We start from the raw sequence: 23,140 nt of genomic DNA, 5'->3' as shown, positions 1-23,140 counted from the left end.
GCCACCTTCGAAATTCACAATTTCCAATGTGGTGATATAATTTTTTTGGATTTATATGATGGCATGGTCGAAAAAGACTTTAAAAAGCCGTATTAGTCTCGCTAATGCTACTACATCCACAGAAAAAACGAAGATGTAATCGAAATGCGGTCATCGCAGTGGTCCCTGCAATCATATAGCATGCGCGTGCTTAGGAATATGCAGCGAATGAGAAGAAACACGACCGTTTGCAAGGGTACCAAGAAGGCGCAGTACGAATGCGGTGAGTTTGCTATATATAAAAGAAAAGTGTACACTCATTGCATTCTACCAGTGCTAACATAGGGGCCTGAAACTTGACAAATGAGCTCAAGAACAAGTTAAGGACCGCATAAAGAGGGATGGAGCGAAAAAGTGCTAGGCCTAACGTTAAGAGACGGGGAGAGAGCGGTGTGCATCATAGAACAAACGGGGATAGCCGATATTCTAGTTCACATTAAGCGGAAGAAATGGGAGCTGGGTAGGCCATGTAATGCGTAGGATGGATAACCGGTGCACCATTAGAGTTACAGAATGGCTACAAAGAGAAGGGAAGCGCAGTCGAGGACGGCAGAAAAATAGGTGCAGTGATGAAGTTAGGAAATTTGCAGGCGCAAGTTGCAATCAGCTAGCGCAAGACAGGGGGGGTTATTGAATATCGCAGGGAGAGGCCTCCGTCCTGCAGTGGACATAAATAGACTGCTGCTGGTGATATATGTATATATATATAGTTCAAAAGTAGTTCAGGCAAAAATAGTTCAAAAAACAAAAGTATGTAGGGAAAACACCAGGACTTTACTTACATTTTGGTCGCGGGACCGGCCTTTGTCGGAGCGATACACACGTGCAGCGGTGGCGATATAAGGGGTAACAAGGATGTATCATTAAACGTATCACAACACTGTCGCTGGCTTGTCAGCCATTGCGACAACACCCGTATCATGTATCGCCTGCAAAGCGTCGTGTCATCAACGAATAAGTCGACATCATGCTTCGCCGCTCGTTACGAAGAAAGATGGTTCTGTGCGGTTCTGTGTTGACTTCCGGTGCCTCAACAAGGTCTCACACAAGGACGTGTACCCTCTCCCGCGCATAGACCACGCCATCGACAGTCTACAAGGCCGAGAATTCTTTTGATCTTTAGGTCTGCACTCAGGCTATTGGCAAGTACACATGGCAGACTCCGATCGCCCGAAGAAAGCTTTTGTAACGCTCGATGGTTCATAGGAATTAAACGTAATGCCTTTTGGACTTTGTAATGTGCCGCAACTTCTGAGCGCATGAAGCAAAACAGTTCTGCATGGCTTGAAGTGGCACACGTGCTTGTGGTATCTTGACGACGTTGTTGTTATTGCGCTGGACTTCACAACACACCGTCAACGCCTCCGGTATGTGTTGACGTGCTTAGCAAATGCTAGTCTAGAACTAAACCTAAGGAAGTGCCGATTTGCAGCTCGGCAGCTGAGAATCTTAGGTTGCGTAGTATCGAAGGATGAGATTCTCCCCGATCCAGCCAAACTTCGGGCCGTCGCCGAATTCAGGTGCTGTTGCTGTTCAGCACTGTTGTTGGCTTTTAGGCCTGCAACATTGCGGTGATACATGCAATGATACATCATTGTTACCTTATATATCGCCACCGCTGCAAGTGTGTATCACTCCTACGAAGGCCGTTCCCGCGACCGAGACTGTCAGTAAAGTCCTGGTATTGTACAGCGTAAGCTGATATGGGCTCAATCCGATAGCTGTTTCGGTTCGCGATGGTGTCCGACGCCACCGGCTGCGCCACCGCCGCTGGTGAACGTAACCGCTATCGCAGGAAATAAGAAAAAAGGTACCCGGTCTCCACCGGGATCGAGCCCAGACGTGGAAGTAGGTTACTTTATCACTAAGCCACGCAAGCGCTTGCTATTAGGGAGCGGGAAAATGCCCTAAAACGCGACCTAGGCTGTCGCGCAGACGCAGACGACGAGATGCGATTCAGACGAGGCGGGCAATCAACGTGAACTCGAGCCTCCGCCAGTAAGGTGGCGTCATCTAGTTAAGGCGCCTGTAAACGCAGCGTGCGCCGGTACAGACGACGAGATGCTATTCAGACGAGACGCGCAGTCAACTCAATGCCGATCCTCCGCGTATGGTGGCGCCATCTAGTTAACGTGCCAGCAAACGCAGCGTGCCGGCCATGTAAGTTGCACATAGCAATTACACGCGGCATGTAACTAGACCTGGTTATCTCAAGCAGGCTATGTGACTATTTGTCACCAGCCCGTTTTGAAGATTGCAATACACAATCACGATGATCATCATCAACAACAACAATGTACAGTGCCACGGGTCAAGGAATGGGAGACGCCGGGCAGACAGTTCAGATCCTTCTCGTCAAAACGAGGCGAAGAAGTCTGCGAGGAGCCACCGTGCTTGCATGGGCTCCCTGTTCAAGAAACGCTATCTCCAGGCCAAGTCGTTCCAGCCCTTTCAAAATAGTACCATTCGACGCAGCAAGTTGGATTACGTCCGTAGAGACCAAGATCCAGGCTTTGAGTCACATTTATCGGTGTTGTGGAGCTTCGAGAGTTCGCATGCGGAGACCGCTCCACTAGGCCTAGCCAGGAGTAAGGGGTAAGCCCCACCCCTGCACTCGAAGATTTCAAAAACCACCATGGAGGTTGATGCTTCTCCCTCGCAACCGCAAGAAGAATGCGCCGATTGGGCAGGTGTCTGACTGACCGTCACAAAACGGAAACAACGCAGCAAGGAAGCACCCAAGAACTCCAACCCGGCTCCCGAGGCATAGAAGCGCTCGCCACGCCGGCCACCACTGCTCCCGCAGCAGCTCCTGAAATTGACACTGAGTTCAAGGGAAGGTCTCGTCTTTTCGAAGTGGCCGACCCCCGTCATCGCCCGAGCAGTACTCACGGCGTGCGGAAAGAAAGCAAGCAGAACATCGCTGTAGTGAGCACCCCTTGCGAAGGCATGGAAGCTAGGATACCAGACATCAACACTGTGCCGAGGAGTATGCAGTGGCAAAATATATCGCACGACCAGGGAATTCAGCTCCTGGAGTGGCCCATGGCATCCCTCAAGGAACGAGGGATACGGAACTCATGTGCCGGCTGTATGCGCACAGAAGACAAATACTACAAGCGTGGATGCTAGGACCATGTGCGACCGCATTGATAACTTTCGAGGGAAGAACGGTACCGAGGTACATCACCTTCGACGGAGGCGAGCTACGCTGCCTACCCTATCGACACAAGGTCAAGGCATGCGACGCGTACCATCAAATGGATCGTCGAACCGACGTTTGCCCGCACCCGGACAACCCCACCTGCGAAAGATGCGGTGCAGCAGAGCCTAGTGATGGACACGACTGCAAACTGAAATGTTCGTTCTACAACGGCGATCACGCGACGGCGTCTAAAGAATGCCCCAGGACGACTGCTACCAGCACCACGCTCGTCGCACAGCCTGCTCAAGGAACACTCACACAAAGACAACACCGCGACGGAACAACCGAGCAAGGGTCGCATTCAGCGATCCCGATCTCGGACCCGCTCCAGGTCCATACCTAAGGTGGCATCGCAACAACTAGGCAGCAGCAGATCCAGGTCCGAGAGCAGAGCGAGGTCCAAGACTAGAGCCAGGTCCAAGAGCAGAACCAGGTCCGGCAGGGGGTCGAAAACCCTGAGTCACGCGACCTCCAAGAAACAACACGTGAGCTCGAAGAACGCTGCCTCCCGAAGACACAGAGGCAAAATGACAAAACCAAGCCACACATACAGCCATCACGACACGCAGTCACAAACACGAATATTGTACAGGCTCTTGTAGCCCTAGTGCAGGAACTGCGCGTAGAGATAGCCGAATTGTGCGCACAGATAAATGGGGGAACGAAGCCGAAACAAGCCACCAACGCAAGAAAGTTCACCCGAACCCCGAACACCGCCACCGCTGCGCCAGCGCTCGTCCACTCACTCGGTAGTGCAGGAAACCCTCGAAGAAATGAACACCGAGGCGCCGCCCGAGCCGAATCCGAAAGCCACACCGCTCGATGCGAGAGTAAAGGCCTGCGAAAGAGGTATTCAGGAAAACCGTAAGGCTATATATCCAAGACCTACATCTGCAAATGGAGAAGGGCTTCGACGAATTCCGACAGATGATAACGCAACTACACGAGGTTTTCACCGTTCTGGTAAACGATCAACACCACAAGAAGCCGCGAGTCTATCCACACAGAGAGGCAGCCCTCCAGCAAATGCTACAAGAGGATCAAAATGGCCATAAAACCAAATGATCAAATTGGAGGCATCAACATTTGGCAGTGGAATTGTCGTAGCTTCACTCGCAAGAAGGCGACGCTGCTGCCTTGCCCAACAAGACACACCACCGGATGTTATAGATTTACAGGAAACAGGGAAGTCACCAAGAATCATCGGTTATCACACTCACGCGACAGCAGAAGCACATACGGGCACACTCACGAGCAAACGCCTCACTGCAATAGAGCACACTTATGCGGACACGGCAATTAATCACGTGTTCACGGAAATAGTGCCGCAGCGCAGGGGAAACACAAGTGTCTTTATACTTAATGTATACAGTTTGCCGAAGGAAACCCTGGGACCGCTAGACAACTTGGTGCAGCAAGTTAGGCAGCTAGCCGGACAGAACAGCCTCCTCATATTAGGCGACTTCAACGCGGCGCCAAAAAGGGAACAACCTTGTACAACGTCATACAACACCACCGACTCACGATAGTGACTGATCGGACATATCCAACGAGAGTAGGCAACAGCACGGCCTGCGACACCTGTCCCGATCTTGCGCTCGCGTCCAGACTTTGGAACGTGGAGTGGGAAAAGAGTAACGAGACGGTAGGGAGCGACCACTTCATACTCGACATCTCGGTACACGTTGGAAACTTCCCAAAAAGAAACATACGCTCCACCAACATCACGGACTGGGCAAAGTTCCGGAGCGAAAGAGAAACTGAAGAAGCCCAAGCGATAAGCGACCTGGAGGGTTGGGTTAGAGAACTGCAGGAATCGGTAGCGAAACACTCCAAGGGGGTGGCACTCACCACGGACAATCTGGCAGTGGATCCGCGTCTTTTACACATGTGGGAAGCGTGCCAAAGTCTGCTGAGGAGATGGCGAAGGCAGCGGCACAACCGTAAGCTGAAAATTCTAATCACGAAGCTAACGGACGAGGCAGAGCGCTACGCAGAGCAATTTCCACGAGAGAACTGGGACCACTTCTATAACTCTCTCCAAGGAACGCTGCGCACAGCGAAGACGTGGGCCATACTCAGACATCTACTAGATCTGACCCAGAGCAAGAGAGAAAGCAATCACACGATCAGCCGAGAACTACACAACTTCGGAGGCACAGAGGATCAGTTATTCTGCGCCTTACAAAGTAGATACATTGGCCAGCCGATACACGGTGCACAACCAGCGGCTTACTACGCCGGACTGGAAAACAGTGAGCTCGACCGGGGCATAACGCGTACCGAGCTGACACTAGCGATCGCAAGACTCACTCGAAACACCACTCCGGGCAAGGACGGATTCACCAGCGAGTTGCTACGTAACCTGGACGATGCAATCTTGCAGGCAATACCAATACTGGAACTCTTCAATGCACACTGCAGCAGAGGGACCTTACCGCCGCTATTCAAGCATGAAGAGATTACGCTGATACCAAAGCCAGGAAAAGCGCCTTTCCTGGAGAACCTGAGACTCATTTTGCTTACGTTTTGCCTCGGTAAATTGTTGAAACGTGTGATCTTAGACAAGCTACAGACGCATCTCGAAGAACTTCAACTGATGCCCGACACGATGTTTGGTTTTCGGCCCAACTTGTCAACGCAAGACGCGCTTCTGCAGCTCAAAGATGAAGTACTGACTGCAGCAACGCCGCGCTGCCCAAAAGCAATTCTCGCACTAGAGCTAAAGGGAGCCTTTGACAACGTGGGGCACGAAGCCAAACTAGCTCAGTGACACGAATTGCGGCCGACGAACGTACAAGTACGTGAGGGCTTTTCTCACAGATCGCACAGCTACAATAGAGCTGGGAAATGTGAGGGCACAGCCAATAGACATACCTAACAGAGGAACGCCACAAGGAGCAGTCGCAGCTCCTCATCATCGAGAAGCGCTCACGAGGACGATCAACAGCCCCGGCACCAACCATCCACCTGCGAACAGGTCCTAGAGAAATTACCAAGGTAAAAATCTAATATGGGGTTTTACGTGCCAAAACCAGTTCTGATTATGAGAGACGCCTTAGTGGGGGACTCCGGAAATTTGGACCACCTTTTTAACGGGCACCTAAATCTAAGTACACGGGTGTTTTCGCATTTCACCCCATCGAAATGCGGCCGCCGTGGCCGGGATTCGATCCCGCGACCTCGTGCTCAACAGCCCAACACCATAGCCACTGAGCAACCATGGTGGGTAATTACCAAGATAGACAGACTTCGAATCCTCGGCTTACACTTACAAAAGGAAGGGGGCGGAGGATACGCCATACAGAAGCTACAACACACGCCCACGCAGATGTGGCGCATGATGCAACGAATTAAAAACAGGAAGATGGGACTCAAGGAACAGCACCTAATCCGTCTAGTGCAGGCTCTGATTGTGAGCCGCATTGCGTACTCAGCACCATATTTAAATTTCAGCAACGCCGAAGGCGAAGTACTCGACCGGCTGGTACGCAAGGCGTATAAGCAAGCGCTCGAACTCCCACCCGGAACGGCTACTTTTCGCCTCGAGGAGACATCGTACAACAACGCACGGGAGATCAGAGAGGCCCACCTCGTAAAACAGAAGGAAAGACTACTACGCACAATAGCGGGACGCTGCGTCTTGGAACGTCTTGGATATTCCGTACGGAAGACCAGCGCACTGACAAAAATCCCAAAACGAATACAAGAAACTATGCACGTCTCACCGATTCTCAGGAATTAACATGCACCCAAACTTACACAACGGACGGCGACAAGCCCGAGCGCAGGCGCTCGCGAGAAAGTATAAAAACCACCCCAATGTCTTGTACGTAGACGCGGCCAGCACCGCAAGAAGGACCGTATTCGTCACCAGCGTAGCCGACAATCACTGGACCGAAATAAATGCGTTGTCGGTTTCCAGAGTGAGCACTGCGGATATTGAGGAAGTAGCAATAGCGTTAGCCATCACGACGAGACCATATCATAGTTTGGACGGACTCTCAGACCGCATGCAGAAATTTTTCAAGGGACAAAATTTCAAGGGCCGCACATCGTATTCTGAATGTCGTGAACCAGCTCCCACCATACATACAAATCGTGTGGACTCCAGGGCACAAGTCCATACGCGGCAATCAGTAGACACACACCTACGCCCGAGCGCATGCACACCGGATGCCGCGAGAGGGCCTCGTCGAGCAGTTTCATCTTAAGCCCATACCAATAATGTACACGCAAATCCTACAACACTATCACCTTTCACGAAGGACTCTACCGCCGCCTCACAATACTCTGACGCGAGAGGAAGCCGTAATATGACGAAAACTGCAAACAAACACATATCCACATTTGAGTCTTTACCACGCCATACACCCTGCGCTCTATTTCTATAAATGTACACACTGCGATCAATGGCAACGCTTTACCACATGGTATGGGCTTGCGAAAACACACCACAGCTCACACTCATAACACGGCAATCGGAGGAAGCGCTGTCCAGCTCCGACTTGACGGACTAGCTCACCCTGGTCAACCGAGCGAGAAGGGCAGCTAAGGCTGCTGGACTCCTGGACTGAGGGGACCACCCAGTGCAGATCGGAGGAGCAACCTACGCTCGCGTGCTCTTTTGCATAAAGTTTATTCTCTCTCTCTCTCACTCTCTCTCAAGACGAGACGAAGAGACTTTGCCGCGATGACCCTGTTGTGCGTGGTGCCGAAATTGGAGGTACTCTTTAGCCGCTCCACCAGCTTACGCTGCGACTGCGCTGTGCGTGTTGTGCAGACCTGTGACTTTTTTTCCGACGTGTTTGTTCCAGTTGGTCTCTGTATATATATATATATATATATATATATATATATATATATTGTAAGCACATTTAACGTACTTCATCGTTCTCATTTGTATATAGCCATCATCATCCCTGAATCCCGGCCACGGCGGCCGCATTTCGATGGGGGCGAAATGCGAAAACACCCGTGTACTTAGATTTAGGTGCACGTTAAAGAACCCCAGGTGGTCAAAATTTCCGGAGTCCCCCACTACGGCGTGCCTCATAATCAGAACTGGTTTTGGCACGTAAAACCCCATAATTTAACCATCATTATCCCTGTTTCTCTTCTTCGTGTTTGAGCCTCGGCCGTGCCGGTGCAATAAACGGGTCTGCCAGTGCTGCCTGTCCTGGTCGTCTACCGTCTTTCAAAGTGGTGGAGGCGCGTCAAGATCCCGACGTCATCCTGCGTTCCTGCCCTACCTGGAGCTACGTTCCGGTCGCCGCCTGCGCCCGGCCACCCCCACAGCTATGACCACCCCTGCGTCGGCCGCCGGCACTATCGCTACCCCTAACGCTCCTGTTCCTACGACATCGGCTGCACTGACATCGTGCACCATTACCACCCCTCAACGTGATCCACCAGTCTTTGCGGGTCTCCGCGGGGATGACGTCGATGACTGGCTCGACAATCACAACCGCGTGAGATCGGCCAATGGATGGACCGACAGACAGAAGTTGACTAACGTCGCGTTCTATCTGACCCACGTTGCCAAGACGTGGTATTTTAACCACGAAAATGACTTCGCCGACTGGTCAGCGTTTACTACCAGCTTGTGGCAAATTTTCGCGTCTTCATCTGGCCGTTCAGAAGTTGCTGAACAGAAGCTCGCTGCGCGTGTTCAACTTCCACAAGAGTCATAAACATCGTACATCGAAGATGTCCTGGCTCTATGCCGCCGCGCCAACGTTGGAATGACGGAAGCCGTACGCATTCGCCATATTCTTAAAGGCATTGGTTCCATCGCATTCAACGCCTTAGCTGTTCAAAATCCTACCTCGGTTCAAGATCGCTGGTTCAAGATCGCTTGAACCTCGGTTCGAGAGCGCTGGCACGAGATCGACGTGCCAGCGCTTGGACGAGCTTCAGGCCCTCCGTCTTCACCGTGACAGCGACCTTCCAATGCCACTTCATTCTGATTTACCTGCTCTTATCCGCTCTATTATTCGCGAAGAACTTCAGGAGCAGCAACAGCGGCGATCCACTGTTGTTTCCGCCCCATCGCCAACGTTCGAATTGCGCAACCTTGTGAAGGAGGAGTTGGCAGCCATGACGACACCTACAACGGCTGTTGCCCCAGCAGCGTTCCCGATGCCCACATACGCGGAAGTCGCTGCAGTGCAACCTGCCACTGTCCCTTCTGGGCCTCCTGACCTCACCTGCGGCCATTTGGCCTCTATGGGCGCCCGAGCACCTGCTGCACCTTCGTATACTCCGTGGCGTCCACATCGTCCGGTCTGCTTTTACTGCGGTATACGGGGCCACATATCGCGTTACTGCCGTCGCCGCCAGCTGGATGTAAGCCGAGGCTATGCCGATTTCGAGCGAGACGAGAACCGACGACACGACGCTTACTACCCAGGCCCGTCCGCTTTTACGCAGCGTCGTTCTCCATCTCCTCCAGCGTCTCCACGTCTGCCTCAGGGCTCCCGTTCGGCTAGACGACGTTCTCCTTCGCCCTACCGCCGCTCTGCATCACCGCTTCGCCCCATCTCCCGCCTTCCTGACCAACACTCGGAAAACAAAGGATTGCAGTTTTTGGAGGGAAAACTGCGTCCTGTCGAACTTCGGAAATACCTCCTTGTCGCCCGGCCAATATGCTATCTGTAACTCTCGAAGGTGTTCCTGTGCAAGCTCTCGTTGATACTGGTGCCGCTGTTTCCGTTCTACGTAGCGATTTGTGCTCACGGCTCCGTAAAGTCAGAACGCCTTATCTTGGACCCGTTTTACGTGGCGCTGATAACGTACCCATTCACCCCGACGGACAATGTACGGCTCGTGTTTTGATCGACGGCATTCGTCACCACATTGAGATGATTGTGCTACCCGCGTGCCTCCATGAACTTATTCTCGGTTGGGACTTCCTGCATTCTGCCTCCGCTGCTATATCATGTAGGGAGAAAGTCGTCCATATCACAGAAACCACGGATGCACCTATTTTGGAGTCCTCACCCTCCATCTTGAACTTGGCTGTCGCTGCAGACTACGTCCTGCACCCTGGTCACGAACACATTGTAGCTGTCACATCCGGCCAGCTAACCGATGGAGACGCGCTGGTTACCACTTCTTCACGCTGCACTTCACGAGGAATTCTCGTCGCCCCTTGTCTCGTCCGGTTTTCATGTGGCCGAGCTCTCCTGTACGCCTGCAACACAACCCCAGATCCTGTATTGTTGCCCAAAGGGATGACCGTGGCAACCTTCACCGACCCGCCACTGATCTCTGTCGCAGCGCTTTCCCCTTCTTCGTCACCAGTACCAACCTCAGGTTTGGATTCTTCTTCTCTCCGAGCCCTAATTGGTTCTGACCTAACCGCTGCCCAGTCGGGTGCGTTACTCGCCCTTTTGGCTAAGCACAAATCCTGCTTTTATAGCTGTGCCACCACACGGGGACAGACTTCTGTAGCTGCACACCGCATCGAAACCGACGGTTCTGCAATTATACGCCGTCGCCCATATCGTGTTTCACTGTCGGAACGGAAGGTCATTGAAGAACAAATTGATGACATGCTAGCACGAAATATTATACGACCTTCATCCAGTTCCTGGGCGTCTCCTGTCGTTCTGGTGAAGAAAAAGGATGGTTCCGTTCGCTTTTGCGCTGATTATTGAGCGCTCAACAAGATTACACGCAAGGATGTGTATCCCATGCCTCGAATTGACGACGCCTTAGATACACTACGAGGAGTGGAATATTTTTCCAGCCTTGATCTGCGATCGGGATGTTGGCGAATTCCCATGAACGAGGCTGACAAAGAGAAAACCGCTTTCGCCACGCCGGACGGACTTTATGAATTTAATGTAATGCCATTTGGTCTGTGCAACGCTCCAGCCACGTTTGAGCGTATGATCGACACTGTTCTTCGTGGCCTTAAGTGGAAGACCTGCCTCTGTTATCTGGATGACATCGTTGTTTTTTCTTCCAGCTTCAGCCAACACCTGCAGAGATTAGACAAAGTCCTCCAATGCCTTTCAGATGCTGGCCTCCAGATTAATACTAAAAAGTGCACATTCGCAAGCAGAAGCATCAATTGCTGGGTCACGTCGTTTCAAAAGACGGCGTCCAACCTGATCCTGAGAAGATTTCTGCTGTGCTTCAATTCCCTTGTCCATCAAATCAAAAAACATTGCGCAGCTTTCTCGGCCTGGCGTCTTACTTTCGCCGTTTTATACGCAATTTTGCTACAATAGCAGCTCCTCAACATAAGCTCCTGGTCACCGGCGCCTCTTTCCCATGGTCCGAAGACTGTGAGTCGGCATTTCAAGCCCTTAAGAAACATCTCACTTCCGGACCGGTGCTTCGCCATTTTGATGAGAGGGCACCCACTATACTCCACACTGACGCAAGTGCGCAAGGAATCGGAGCAGTGCTCCTGCAACGGGGTCCCGCGTCTAAAGAGCAGGTTGGGGCGTATGCTAGCCGGACCCTCTCGCCATCTGAACGGAACTACATGATCACAGAGCAGAAATGCCTGGCTATTGTTTGGTCCATTCAGAAGTTTCGCCCGTATCTCTATGGTCGCCACTTCACCATCGTCATGGACCATCATGCTCTGTGTTGGCTGTCATCTATGAAGAACATGTCAGGACGCCTGGGATGCTGTATACTGCGCTTACAAGAATATGATTTCACGATAACGTACCTGTCTGTCAAATGTCATCACGATGCAGACGCACTGTCTCGATGCCCGCTTTCGCCTTCTATCAATCGTGCGCACTCCCCGTCTCTGCCACGTCGCTCTGACGCTACGCCTGCCGCCTACCAGCTCACGCTAATGTCACTGGATCAAGCTCAGCTTTCTTCACGCTCCGATTTAGCTTCCCTTCAGCACGCAGACTCCTACTGTCGAACTCTCATTGATCGCCTTCGCGGTCTAACTATACCACCCAACAGCCGCTTGCGACGCCAACTTCAACAATTTCGCCTTCAAGATGGGGTGCTTCATCGTTATATTTATCATCCTACGGGTAACAAGTGGGTCCCAGTCATACCTCGCTGCCTTCGTCTTCGAGTTTTAGAAGCATTTCATGATGACGTTGCCGCCGGCCAATTAGGCTTCCACAAGACCTACGACTGCATCAAGACCCGCTGCTTCTGGCCTGGATTGTCCACAATGGTAGCCAAATACGTTGCCTCATGTGCGTTGTGTCAGCACCGCAAACGCTCCACATCCCCGCCTGCCGGTTTTCTTCAGCCTCTGCCATGTCCGACCGAACCTTTCGAGTGCGTTGGAATTAACTTATGCTGTCCCTTGCCGTTGACGCCCTCCGGTCACCGCTGGATCATCACAGCGGTAGACCACTTAACAAGATACGCCAAGACTGCGCCTCTTCGATCTGGTGCTGCTTCTGAGGTTGCTGACTTTTTCCTGCAGTCCATAGTCTTGCGCCATGGCGCTCCTCGCGTTCTTTTGTCCGATCGTGGCAAAGCCTTCATGTCCCACGTCCTCGAGGAAGTCTTGCGGCAGACTAATACGAAGCATAAAACCACTTCTACATATCACCCGCAAACCAACGGCCTCACTGAACGCTCTCTGACATGATTTCTATGTACTTACGTCCTGACCACACAAACTGGGACAACATCATTCCTTGTGTTACATTCGCGTATAATACTGCGACACAACGAACTACCGGTTACAGCCTTCCTGGTGTATGGACGATCTGCCTCCTCCGTCTTCGACACCGAATTCTTTTTCTCTCCTGCTTCGCCTAACACCTCCCTCCCAGAAGAGTTTGCAGCTCGACTCGCGCATTGCCGTGAAATTGCTCGTCTCAACACCGCCGCTACCCCAAGAAGAAAGAAAACGTCGCTGCGACAGTGAACGCCGCGACATCGCCTTCCATCCTGGAGACCAAGTCCTCCTATGGACGCCGGTTCGAACCCCTGGACTTTGCGAGAAATCCCTTCACCGGTACATTGGGCCCTACACAGTCCTACAACAAACTTCCGCAGTGAACTATCTAGTCACTCCGCTTCACTCCATCGAGGACCGCCGTCGTCGTAGTGCAGAAATTGTTCACGTCTCCCGCATGAAGCAGTTTATTCCCCGTTCAGCCGATCTTTAGATTGCGGCCAGGTTGGCCGCTTCCACGAGGGGGGGAAATTAGTGTAAGCACATTTAACGTACTTCACCGTTCTCATTTGTATATAGCCATCATCATCCCTGTTTCACTTGTTCTTCGTGTTTGAGCCTCGGCCGTGCCGGTGGAATAAACGGGCCTGTCCTGGTCGTCTTCCGTCTTTCAATATATATATATATATATATATATATATATATATATATATATATATATGTTATGAAGGTGCGGGTTTATTTACAGGTGATGATAGATGAAAGTCCATGAAGGGAGCAGCCGAAGGCGAAGAACAGTCTGGTACGATGAACCGCCCAGTTAGAGCGCGCGCTTCACACCACCTCTTTTTCTTTAGCTATAACCTGCGCGCGTTGCCGTGATATTTTCCCCGGGGGCTGACGAAGCTCGCCGATCGAGTTAAATGGGTCGGTGATAATACTCCTTGAGGCGAGCCACATAAACTTGTGTCATGCGCGAGCGCCGATTTTTTGCAGTCACTTGGGTGACAACGTAGCTTAAGTCACTTATACGAGCGAGAATGACGAAGGGTCCGGATTAAGTGGCGAGAAACTTGCTGTAGAGTCCTTTTTGCGAACTGATGTACACAGGCAAACATAGGCACCGGGCGAAAAGCTCACGGGAATATGCCGGGCATTGTAGAGGCTCTTGCTGTGGCCTCGTGAGGACAATGTTCTCAGACGTGCGAGTCACAGTGCTTCTTCTGCACGACACAATGTCTGAGCGATGGACAAGTCTTCAGACTTTCTGGTCACTCTCCTGCTGAGAAGCAGGAGAGTGACCAGAAAGCTCCGTGGATTGCGTACCTAAAGCAAAAGGAACGGCACATATCCAGTAACTTTATGCTTGGCAGCATTGTACGCGTACGTAAAGAACGACAAGACGGCGTCCCAGTTATTGTGGTCAGCGTCGACATACATGGACCGCATTTTGGTAAGGCTGCGATTCGTCCGCTCAGTAAGAGCATTAGTTTGCGGGTGGTAATGAGAGGAATGCCGATAAGAAGAACCACAAAGCCGCAGAAGTCCTTCAACAACGTCGGCAGTAAATTGCCGTGCACGATCACTGATGACAACCTGTGGAGCCCCGTGACCTAAGATGACCTGGTGCAGCAGGAAGGAAGAGACATCAGCTACTGTGGCAGATGTCTTCGGGAGTGGTCCGAGCAAGTCAATGCTAATCTTTTCAAAAGGTGACGTCGGTGGCATGACAGGTTGCAAATAACCTGCAGGGCCAGTCGTCGTCTGCTTGTGGCGTTGACAAACAGCACTGCTGGCAACGTACTGCTTCGTTGTTTTCCAATGTGTCGGCAAGTAAAACCTCCAGCGTCAAGTCAAGGTGGCCGGACGTGATGTCATCGTGCATAGAACGAAGAACCGCAGGGCGCAAGTTTTCTGGCACTAGTAAGAGCAATGGAGGGCCATCAGCTGAGTAATTCTTGTTGTACAGCGAACCATTAGAAATAGTACAAGGCTGCCCTGGTGAATCATGCGCAGATTCCAATAAATGTTTTAAGGCAGGGTTATAATGTTGCTAGCTCTTGAAGCTACTTAGGTTGGAGAAGTCGGACGAAGTATAAAGTAAATAGTCGTCGTAGTCGTCGTCCTCAGCGTTTGTGTACGGTGACGGGAGGCGGGAGAGGCAGTCGGCATCCGTGTGGCATCGTCCGCTCTTGTAGGTAATTGAAAAGCTGTACTCTTGAAGGGGAATGCCCAACGGGCCAATCGGGTGGACGGGTCGCGGAGCCCAGCAAGCCAACACATTGAATGATGGTCATTCACTATGGTAAACTTGTGGCCGTGCAGATACGACCGGAACTTCTGAATGGCGAGGACAACTGCTAGGCAGGCCAGCTCGGTGACGGTGTAGTTCTTCGCTTTGGTAAGTGTCCGACTGGCATAAGCGACGACGTGCTGCCGACTGTTGCAGATTCAAACGAGCACAGCACCAACACCGCCAGCACTAGCATCAGTATGCAATTCAGTGAAGGCAACGGGATCGAAGTGCATGAGGAGCAGTCCGGAAGTCAGTGAAAACTTCAGTTGATGTAGTGCAGCCTCACAAGAATCCGTCCACAAGTATGGTTTGTCCTTGTGAAGAAGGGACGTCAGAAGTGAAGCAAGCTGTGCGAAATTCTTGATAAATCGGCGGAAATATGAGCAAAGGCCCAAGAAACTTCGGAGATCTTTCACCGTTTTTGGTTGCTGAAAGTTACGAACCGCCTCAATCTTTTGGTAGTCTGGTCGTACTCCCTCGTTGTCGACCAGAAAGCCTAGTACAAGAGCTTCACGCACACCGAAGTGACATTTCTTGGAATTTAAAATAAGGCGAGCTCGCCGTATGTAGTCAAGCACGATCGATAAACGGTGATTAGGCTCTTGAAACGTTGTGCCATAAGTAATCACGTCATCTAGATAGCACATACAAATTTCCCGTTTCAGTCCGCGGAGCACTGGATACATAAACCTCCCGAATGTCGCCGGAGCGTTGCACAAGCTGAAAGGAATAACGTTGAACTCAAAGAGGCCGTCGGGTGTTACGAAGGCTGTCTTCTCCTTGTCCGAGGGGGGAATAGGAATTTGCCAGTATCCTGACCGGCAGTCAACGGAAGAAAAATAGGACCCGGAGTGCAGACAGTCGACGGCGTCATCTATACGTGGCAATGGGTACACGCCTTTTTTTGTGACGGCGTTGAGACGGTGGTAGTCCATGCAAAACCACCACGAGTCAACCTTCTTTTCACGAGAATCGCCGGAGCTAACCACGGACTACAGGCTTCTTGTATGACTCCTTTCCGCAACATTTTGTTGAACCTGCTCGGCGATGATTTTCCTGTCAGAAGGCGAAACGTGGTAAGGCTTCTGACGAATTGGTGACGCTTGCCCGGTATTGATTCGACGTTGCGTACGAGACGGCGGCAGAGTAGTGTTTGATTTTTGGTCTTGCGCTGAAGCGTAACTTGCCAGCACCTCTTGAAAGAGACGCCGCTCAGCAAAAGGGAGAGACTTGTTGATCATGTGCTCAAAGTCAAGGGAATAATTTGGGCAGAAATCGGGATGGGATTTCTCTCCGGCCGGCGACAGTTCCACGGTTTGGACAGTCATCGTAGTTTCTTCGTCAAAGCTTGCCAGTTTAACTCCTGCCGGCAGAGATATCGGTTGTGTTGAGACATTTACTGTCCACAAGTAGGTAGAACCGTCGACGGCGAGCACGAGGCAAAGAGGCACTATCACATTTTTCTTGAGCGCGTTCTTGAAATGGGGCTCGACTAAACCATAACAGCGTCCCTTGCGAGGATGGGAAGAGTGTACGGGTACGAACATTGTGGTCCATGGGAGCACACAGACATCTTGCGACACCGAGAAAACGTCCAAGATATCAGTAATGAATTCGGCCACGAGAGTACGCACGGTGCTGCGAAAAGAAATGGCGCCCTACCACCATACAAAGTCGTCCCACATTCCCACAAGAAATCAATACCTAAGATAAAGTCATGGGTAGCACGTGCGAGCACAGTAAGTTCAGTCCTAAACTTTTCACTACCTATGGTGATTGATACACAACAAACACCAATTGGGCGCAACAGTTCTCCACCAACACCGCGAAAGGTAGCGTTCCGGTCCCAAGCAAACAATACTTTTTGCCCAAGACGATCTTTAAAGCAAGACTCATTATAGAGACTATAGCCCCGGTATCGACTAATGCTACCGTACTTACATAGTCTACATAAACAACCACTTTGTTCGTTAACATCACTACTCAAGGGGGTCATGCAGTTGATCGTACTGCGGCCTCGCCCCCATCGGTCACACCAGCTAGTTTCCCAGCGGTGGCGGTGACCGAGAGCGACGACGTGGTGACAGGGATCGCCATTGTCGTGTCGATGGCGGGGTAAGGATGCGGTCGGACATCGGGGAGTCAACTCGTGTCGCGCGTTCCTGTTGCCGTCGTTGAAAGGAACTGGGGGACGGCCACGGCTCGACTGTGGACGTAGGAGGGGTGTAGGCATTAAATCGCGGAGCTCGCTGCTGGCAATGAGGGCAGTACCTAGCGATGTGTCCAGGCAGACCACAGTGGTAACAAGTGCGGGAGTCGCGATTTGTCGTCCCTGTTGAAAAAGGGCTGGCTGGTCGGTTGTAGACGGGAGAAGGAGCCCGAGTAGTAAATCTCTGGGGTGGAAATGGCCGACGTCCCAGATTTCCGACAGGGCCCATGTTCCTGCTTTCAAACCGCTCGGTATAGGTCACACGAGGTTCCGGATAGCTCTGGCGAGACAAAGATGCCTGTTGTGCATGAGGGCGCTGGTCAATCACGCATTGATGACACTCATGAGCTGGGTCGGCAACTCGAAACAGAGCAAGCTCTTCTCTGACTACTTGCCGTACTACCGAGGAGATGTCATAATGAGAGGGGACTGTCAAACTTGAAACGGTGGTGACATTGTCTAAGCGCCCAACTTTTGGTAAAGTTCTCTGCATTTTAAGGGGTTCAAACATCCGACAGTGCTACCTTAGGTCTGAAGGGGTTCTGATGTCTTCTTTCGTTATCGGAAAATTATAAACATCTTCTGCGATTCCTTTCAGGAGATGCCCAACTTTATCCTCATCAGACATTGTCGCACTAACTATTCCTCCTAATTTTAAAACAGTCTCTGTAAGTTGTGCATGTCTCATCAGGTAATTGAGCCCTGCGGGAAAGCGGAATCTCAGCTTTCTTCTTTTAAGACATCGAGACACCAAAGCATTTCTTAAATTCGTCGACGAAATCGTCCCAGGTTGTCAATACGCTCTCATGGTTATCAAACCAGAGAAGGGCGGTCCCGGCGAGAAAAAATACCAAGTTATCGAGCTGCTTCGTAGTACTCCAGCGATTGTGGCGACTCACTCTTTGGTAGTGCCTCAACCAGTCTTCCACGTCTTCATGGGGCTTCCCCGAAAAGATGCATGGATGTCGCTCCCGTGTCCCGTAGCCAACCTGGCCTGTGCGACGGTCTTGGTGCTCAACGCCTATGGTGCTTTGTGCCGAATCTTTCATGCCCGCGGGCTGTGGTTGCAAGCCAGCCGAGCGTCTGCTTCATCGCAAAGTCGGGAAAGCTGGGTAGTCGTCCAGGGCGATGTACCCAGAGTCTCCACCAAATTGTTACGAAGGTGTGGGTTTATTTACAGGTGATGGTACATGAAAGCGCTTGAAGGGAACAGCCGACGGGGAAGACCAGTCCGGTACGATGAACCGCCCAGTTCAAGCGTGCGCTTCACACCACCTCTTTGTCTTCTTCTATAAACTCCGCGCGTTGCCGCGACAATATATATAGTCAATCATAAGAAGCCAGAAAACAAATGACACGATGGACAGCATACGGGAAATTATCTGCAGTTAATAATGGAATTAAAGAAATGATCAATAGCAATCAAAGTGGATGAATAAACAACTGTCCGCAGGTGGGATACGAATCCACGTGTTTGCATTACGCGTTCGATGCTCTAACTAATTGAGCTTCAGCGGCGCCGTCTTCCCATCCACATTCTGAAGTATTTATGTTTATGTATTGGAACTAACCCTGTGAGTAAATGGTTATGAGTGGTCAGTGGTTTAGCAAATTTCCCGGTTATGCAGGGTTTGGGTCAGTATTCATCTTTCTGGAAGGAAAAGGGCGTCAGTGAAACCCTGGTGTTCCCATGTGCCATTCATAGGCGGAACCTAATATGTACTGTCGTTTGTTAAGCTTGTTTGAGGTAAAGGGAGGTCGGAGTTCTTTTGGAAAGAATGCTTTGAAGCGTACCTCTTTAAGTTCTTGTTTCTGCAGTGATCAAACCTAAGGTTGGGCCTATGCAGCCTAATTACTGGAACTATTGGTGTGGGGGAACGGACGTTCCAATCCTGTCTGATTATTCTTTACATGTGCTCATTTGGAGTTTACCATCAGAAAGTCTTGCATGAAACAGTAAATTCTCTCTGCCGTGACATGTGCGCTCCAGTAGCCATATTTGGAGCCCTAACGCCCTAACGCATACAACGATGAATCGTATAATAGAGAGGTTCCCATTACGAAGTTTGTATGCAGTATTTGCGTAATTACCATGTTACTCGAGCAATTTCGGATCGCTAGGAAATATATCACATGTAGTAAATGTGCTTTTGAGATCTTTTGTATGGATGCACCGAAGAGAAATTGATAAATTTTGCGTTCATAAAGGTGGGAATGCGATGCCCACACTGTGCTTTTTGTATCGTAGGCCGCGGGCTTGCGCAGCTGCTGAACGACTTTGGAGTGCCGCCTCAGTGAACAACGCCACTGAAGCAGCTGCCAGGTTTGAAGAACAGCGCTGCAGAATGCTCAGGTGAAGTTTTTTTTTTTTTTTGCTGCAAGAGTTTGAATAGAGTACTGACTGATACATTCATTGCCGTAGCAGGCCTGATTCTGGTGATGTGTCAAACTAGTGGCGACAGTTTTGAGGAATAAAACATTATCTTTTTCAATCAAGGACAAGTGATGTTGATCATGAGCGAAAGCCTGGCGATATCTTGGTGAGGGTGGTGATGTGGAGAATGAAATACTGTACGCGTGCATGAGGAAGCGCAAAATGGTGTGGCACAACAAAAGAAAACTGTTTAATGCTACGAATAGTGACTAGCACCTTGCTTTGTTGTTTCGTTTGGCAGGTAAAATGGCTCATAGCAAGCGCTTTCCAAATATATATATATATATGGCTCATAATTGTTTTCTAATGGAAGTGTGATATGTTGTTTTGTAGGCGCTAATAGTTGCAGGAGTAGTTCAAGCAAGTCTTATGATTGGATGTCGGTACATGGGACAACAGAACAGAGCAACCTTTTAGGGCTGAAATGTTTAAAAAATGCAGCTAAAGACAGGTTTCTGCAATTTAATTTTGTTTACTACGTTGTAAAACCTCATTGGTCCGTGTGCTTTATGGCGATAAGAGCTATATTTGTCGTTTCTCACATATAACATAAATATTTTGCACTCGTAGTTGCTACAGCAATAAAACCGCTTTTTTTCTTTTGTCCTTGCAGACGCGGCCTTAGAGTCGAGCCCGAGAATGGACCTGGCTATTGTGAATGTGACAGCGCCTTCTGAAAGAAACTCTTTCTGGAAGCCATTAGAGTTGATGTTTGTGGGTGCAACCAAAAAATTGCAAAGTTCATGCGTTTTAGTTTAGGAGAAAAGCAAATGTCCTGGTCAACATAGTGATCGGATACTTTTGATTAAGTAATGACTATCGGACCTAGTAAGATTGTGTACAATGTGGCATGTAAGTATAGCGGAAATCAAATCAAATCAAATCAAATCATTTTTATTTTTACCAAAAATGCACATTGGAAATGGATGCTAGGGCAAAAAGCTGATTCAAACAGCTTGACGAGGCCCTAGCAACCATGATGTGGCAGTAGTTTCGACATGTCACATTTCGTTGTTAACAAAGGAACGTAAAAAAACACATACATATTATAAAGGATAACAAAAAAGTTGAATATTTACAAAGTACTATAGTAATTACACAATAGTGAGCATATGTCAGTAAAGCAGACAATGATGACAAAGCTATCGATTAAAAAAAAAGAAAGGAAAAGCACAAAAAAGCGATAAGAAACGATATATTTTTACAAGGTACTCTCATTATACAACAGTGAAAGTTACACACTAATATAAGTAAAGCAAAACAAGGATAACAAATAACCGTTTGATTACACCAGGAATACTAGTAGTTGAAACACAGAAAACAAAAACAAATAGTCAGAGGAAATGCGCATCAATAAAATGTCTTATTTCGCTTGAAGTGTAATGATTATTGTCGGTATACTTATTTAATATAAAGGGTAAGTTGTGTTCCAACATCTGCAATTTATAATTTGTGCGGAAGCTTGGGAGGAACCATGTAGGATCACTCCTAGTGTTAACCCGTTTATTGTGAAATTGTAGTGATGCGAGTCCTGTTAGAAATTCCCGAAATGCAGTAGATGAGAAGCGGAAGGAACGTAAAATGCGTAATTCATACATACATGTTACAGGAACAATACTGTATGTGCGAAAAGCACATTCTGTATGCGAGAGGTAGGGGAGATTAGCTATGTAACGAACTACCCTCTTTTGAAGTGTTAGAATCTTAGTGATGTTGGTAGTAGTAGTAGTCGTTGCCCATACTAAATTGCAGTTAGTAAGATGTAATTCGAACAGTGCATGGTATATATGAAGCTTAATGCGAACAGGAAGAAACGCGCGATAGCGTGATATCAGTCCTGCTGCAGATGAAAGCTTCTTGCAAATATTATTAATGTGAGTGTCCCAGCTAAGGTTAGAGCAAAATGTGACACCAAGTATCTTGTGTTCAGCTACTAGTTCTATTTTTTGCCCGCCATGCATGATAGCGTTGTTTGAATTAAGAAGTTTGTTTTTTGCGCAGAACAACACAGCTTTAGTTTTTTGCGGATTAATTTGTAGCCCATTAGACAGAGACCAAGAGAGTAGCCGGTGAAGTAAGTTATTACATTTTACTGTCAAGTCATCTGCGCTCGGTCCAGAAAGTAGCACAGTAACGTCATCCGCGTATATAATGAAATGTGTTGTTGTATCGGTGTTGACAATGTCATTAATAAAGGCGTTAAATAGCAAAGGTCCCAATACGCTGCCCTGCGGGACCCCACTCAACACTGGCAGGAAAGAAGATTGTGCTCCGCCAATGCATACTGACTGGCTTCTGTTACTTAGGTAAGATTTAAATAGCTCAAGATGGTTACCGCGAATTCTGTAGGAAGATAATTTATTTAATAAAATGTCATGAGTGATGCAGTCAAACGCTTTACTGAAATCTACAAAAAGGCCTAATGTGTAAAAGTTATTTTGAATGTTTTTAATATATGTTCTTTAATTACCAATAGGGCATTTTCTGTTGATCTACCTTTCCTAAATCCAAAGAGAGCGTCAGAGAATATATTTTTTTGGTCGAAAAATTTAGTTACGCGAGCAAAAATTATTTTTTCAAGGCCCTTAGAAAAAATAGGTATGATACTTATAGGTCTGTAATTTGTAACCTGATTTTTCTCACCATCCTTAATTGTAAAGAACTGAGACTCTGCTTTTCTTCATAGCCTGAGGGAAAACACCCGACGAAAGAACCAAATTGAATATATGCACCTCCACAGGTACGAAAGATTCTAGAACGTTTTTAACGGGCTTAGTTTGAAGATTGTCTGCATCTAAGGCTTTGCTGTTCTTTAAGTTCATGAATGTGCTATAAACTTCAGAACTGTCAGTTGGTACCAGGAATAGACTGTCAGCACAGATAGAGCTCAAAATTATTGTTGCAGGACAAACTGTGTTTGATATCGTCGATTTAACAAAATGCTTATTGAAGTAGTCAGCTAGTGATCTGCCAGATAACTCTTGGCCACCTTGAAAAACTTTATCAGGCAAGGCATTGTATCGTCGTCGACCTAAAACTTCGTTAATCGTTTTCCATGCAGCATCTGGATGTCTCATATTAATGTGGGCGAAAATTTCGTGATAGTAGGATGACTTTGCGCGTCTAAGTTCAGCATTTAGTTTATTTCTTATCTTAAAAGTTCTAATAATGGTTCTAATAGCAAATAATTTCTCATATAGTGCGAACGAGCAAGTGCCCTTGAAAATTGTGCAATCTCACCTGGTGTCCTTGTGTGAATTATGTAACCCATAAGTGTCGCTAGTTAGTTGGTTATGCTAAATAAGTCGGGCTGCGAAGATTATGTTTTTCTT

At 49.1% G+C, this 23,140-nt stretch overlaps 1 protein-coding gene across 1 annotated transcript in view; it reads left to right on the top strand.

The window, feature by feature from the left end:
* Positions 1-20,669, top strand: part of LOC119454603 (beta-hexosaminidase subunit alpha) — a 158,953-nt gene extending 138,284 nt beyond the window's left edge. The window contains exons 11-12 of the mRNA XM_037716493.2: positions 19,623-19,727; positions 20,422-20,669. Coding sequence (XP_037572421.2) covers positions 19,623-19,727; positions 20,422-20,485 — 169 coding nt within the window. The 3' untranslated portion in view covers positions 20,486-20,669. The remainder of the gene's footprint in view (positions 1-19,622; positions 19,728-20,421) is intronic.
* The last annotated feature ends 2,471 nt before the right edge of the window (positions 20,670-23,140 follow it).

Source organism: Dermacentor silvarum, chromosome 5, assembly GCF_013339745.2.
Source record: "Dermacentor silvarum isolate Dsil-2018 chromosome 5, BIME_Dsil_1.4, whole genome shotgun sequence".
NCBI classification, from domain to species: domain Eukaryota; kingdom Metazoa; phylum Arthropoda; class Arachnida; order Ixodida; family Ixodidae; genus Dermacentor; species Dermacentor silvarum.
The sequence above is the reverse complement of the archived record's forward strand: the minus strand, read 5'-3'. Positions and strand labels throughout refer to the sequence as shown.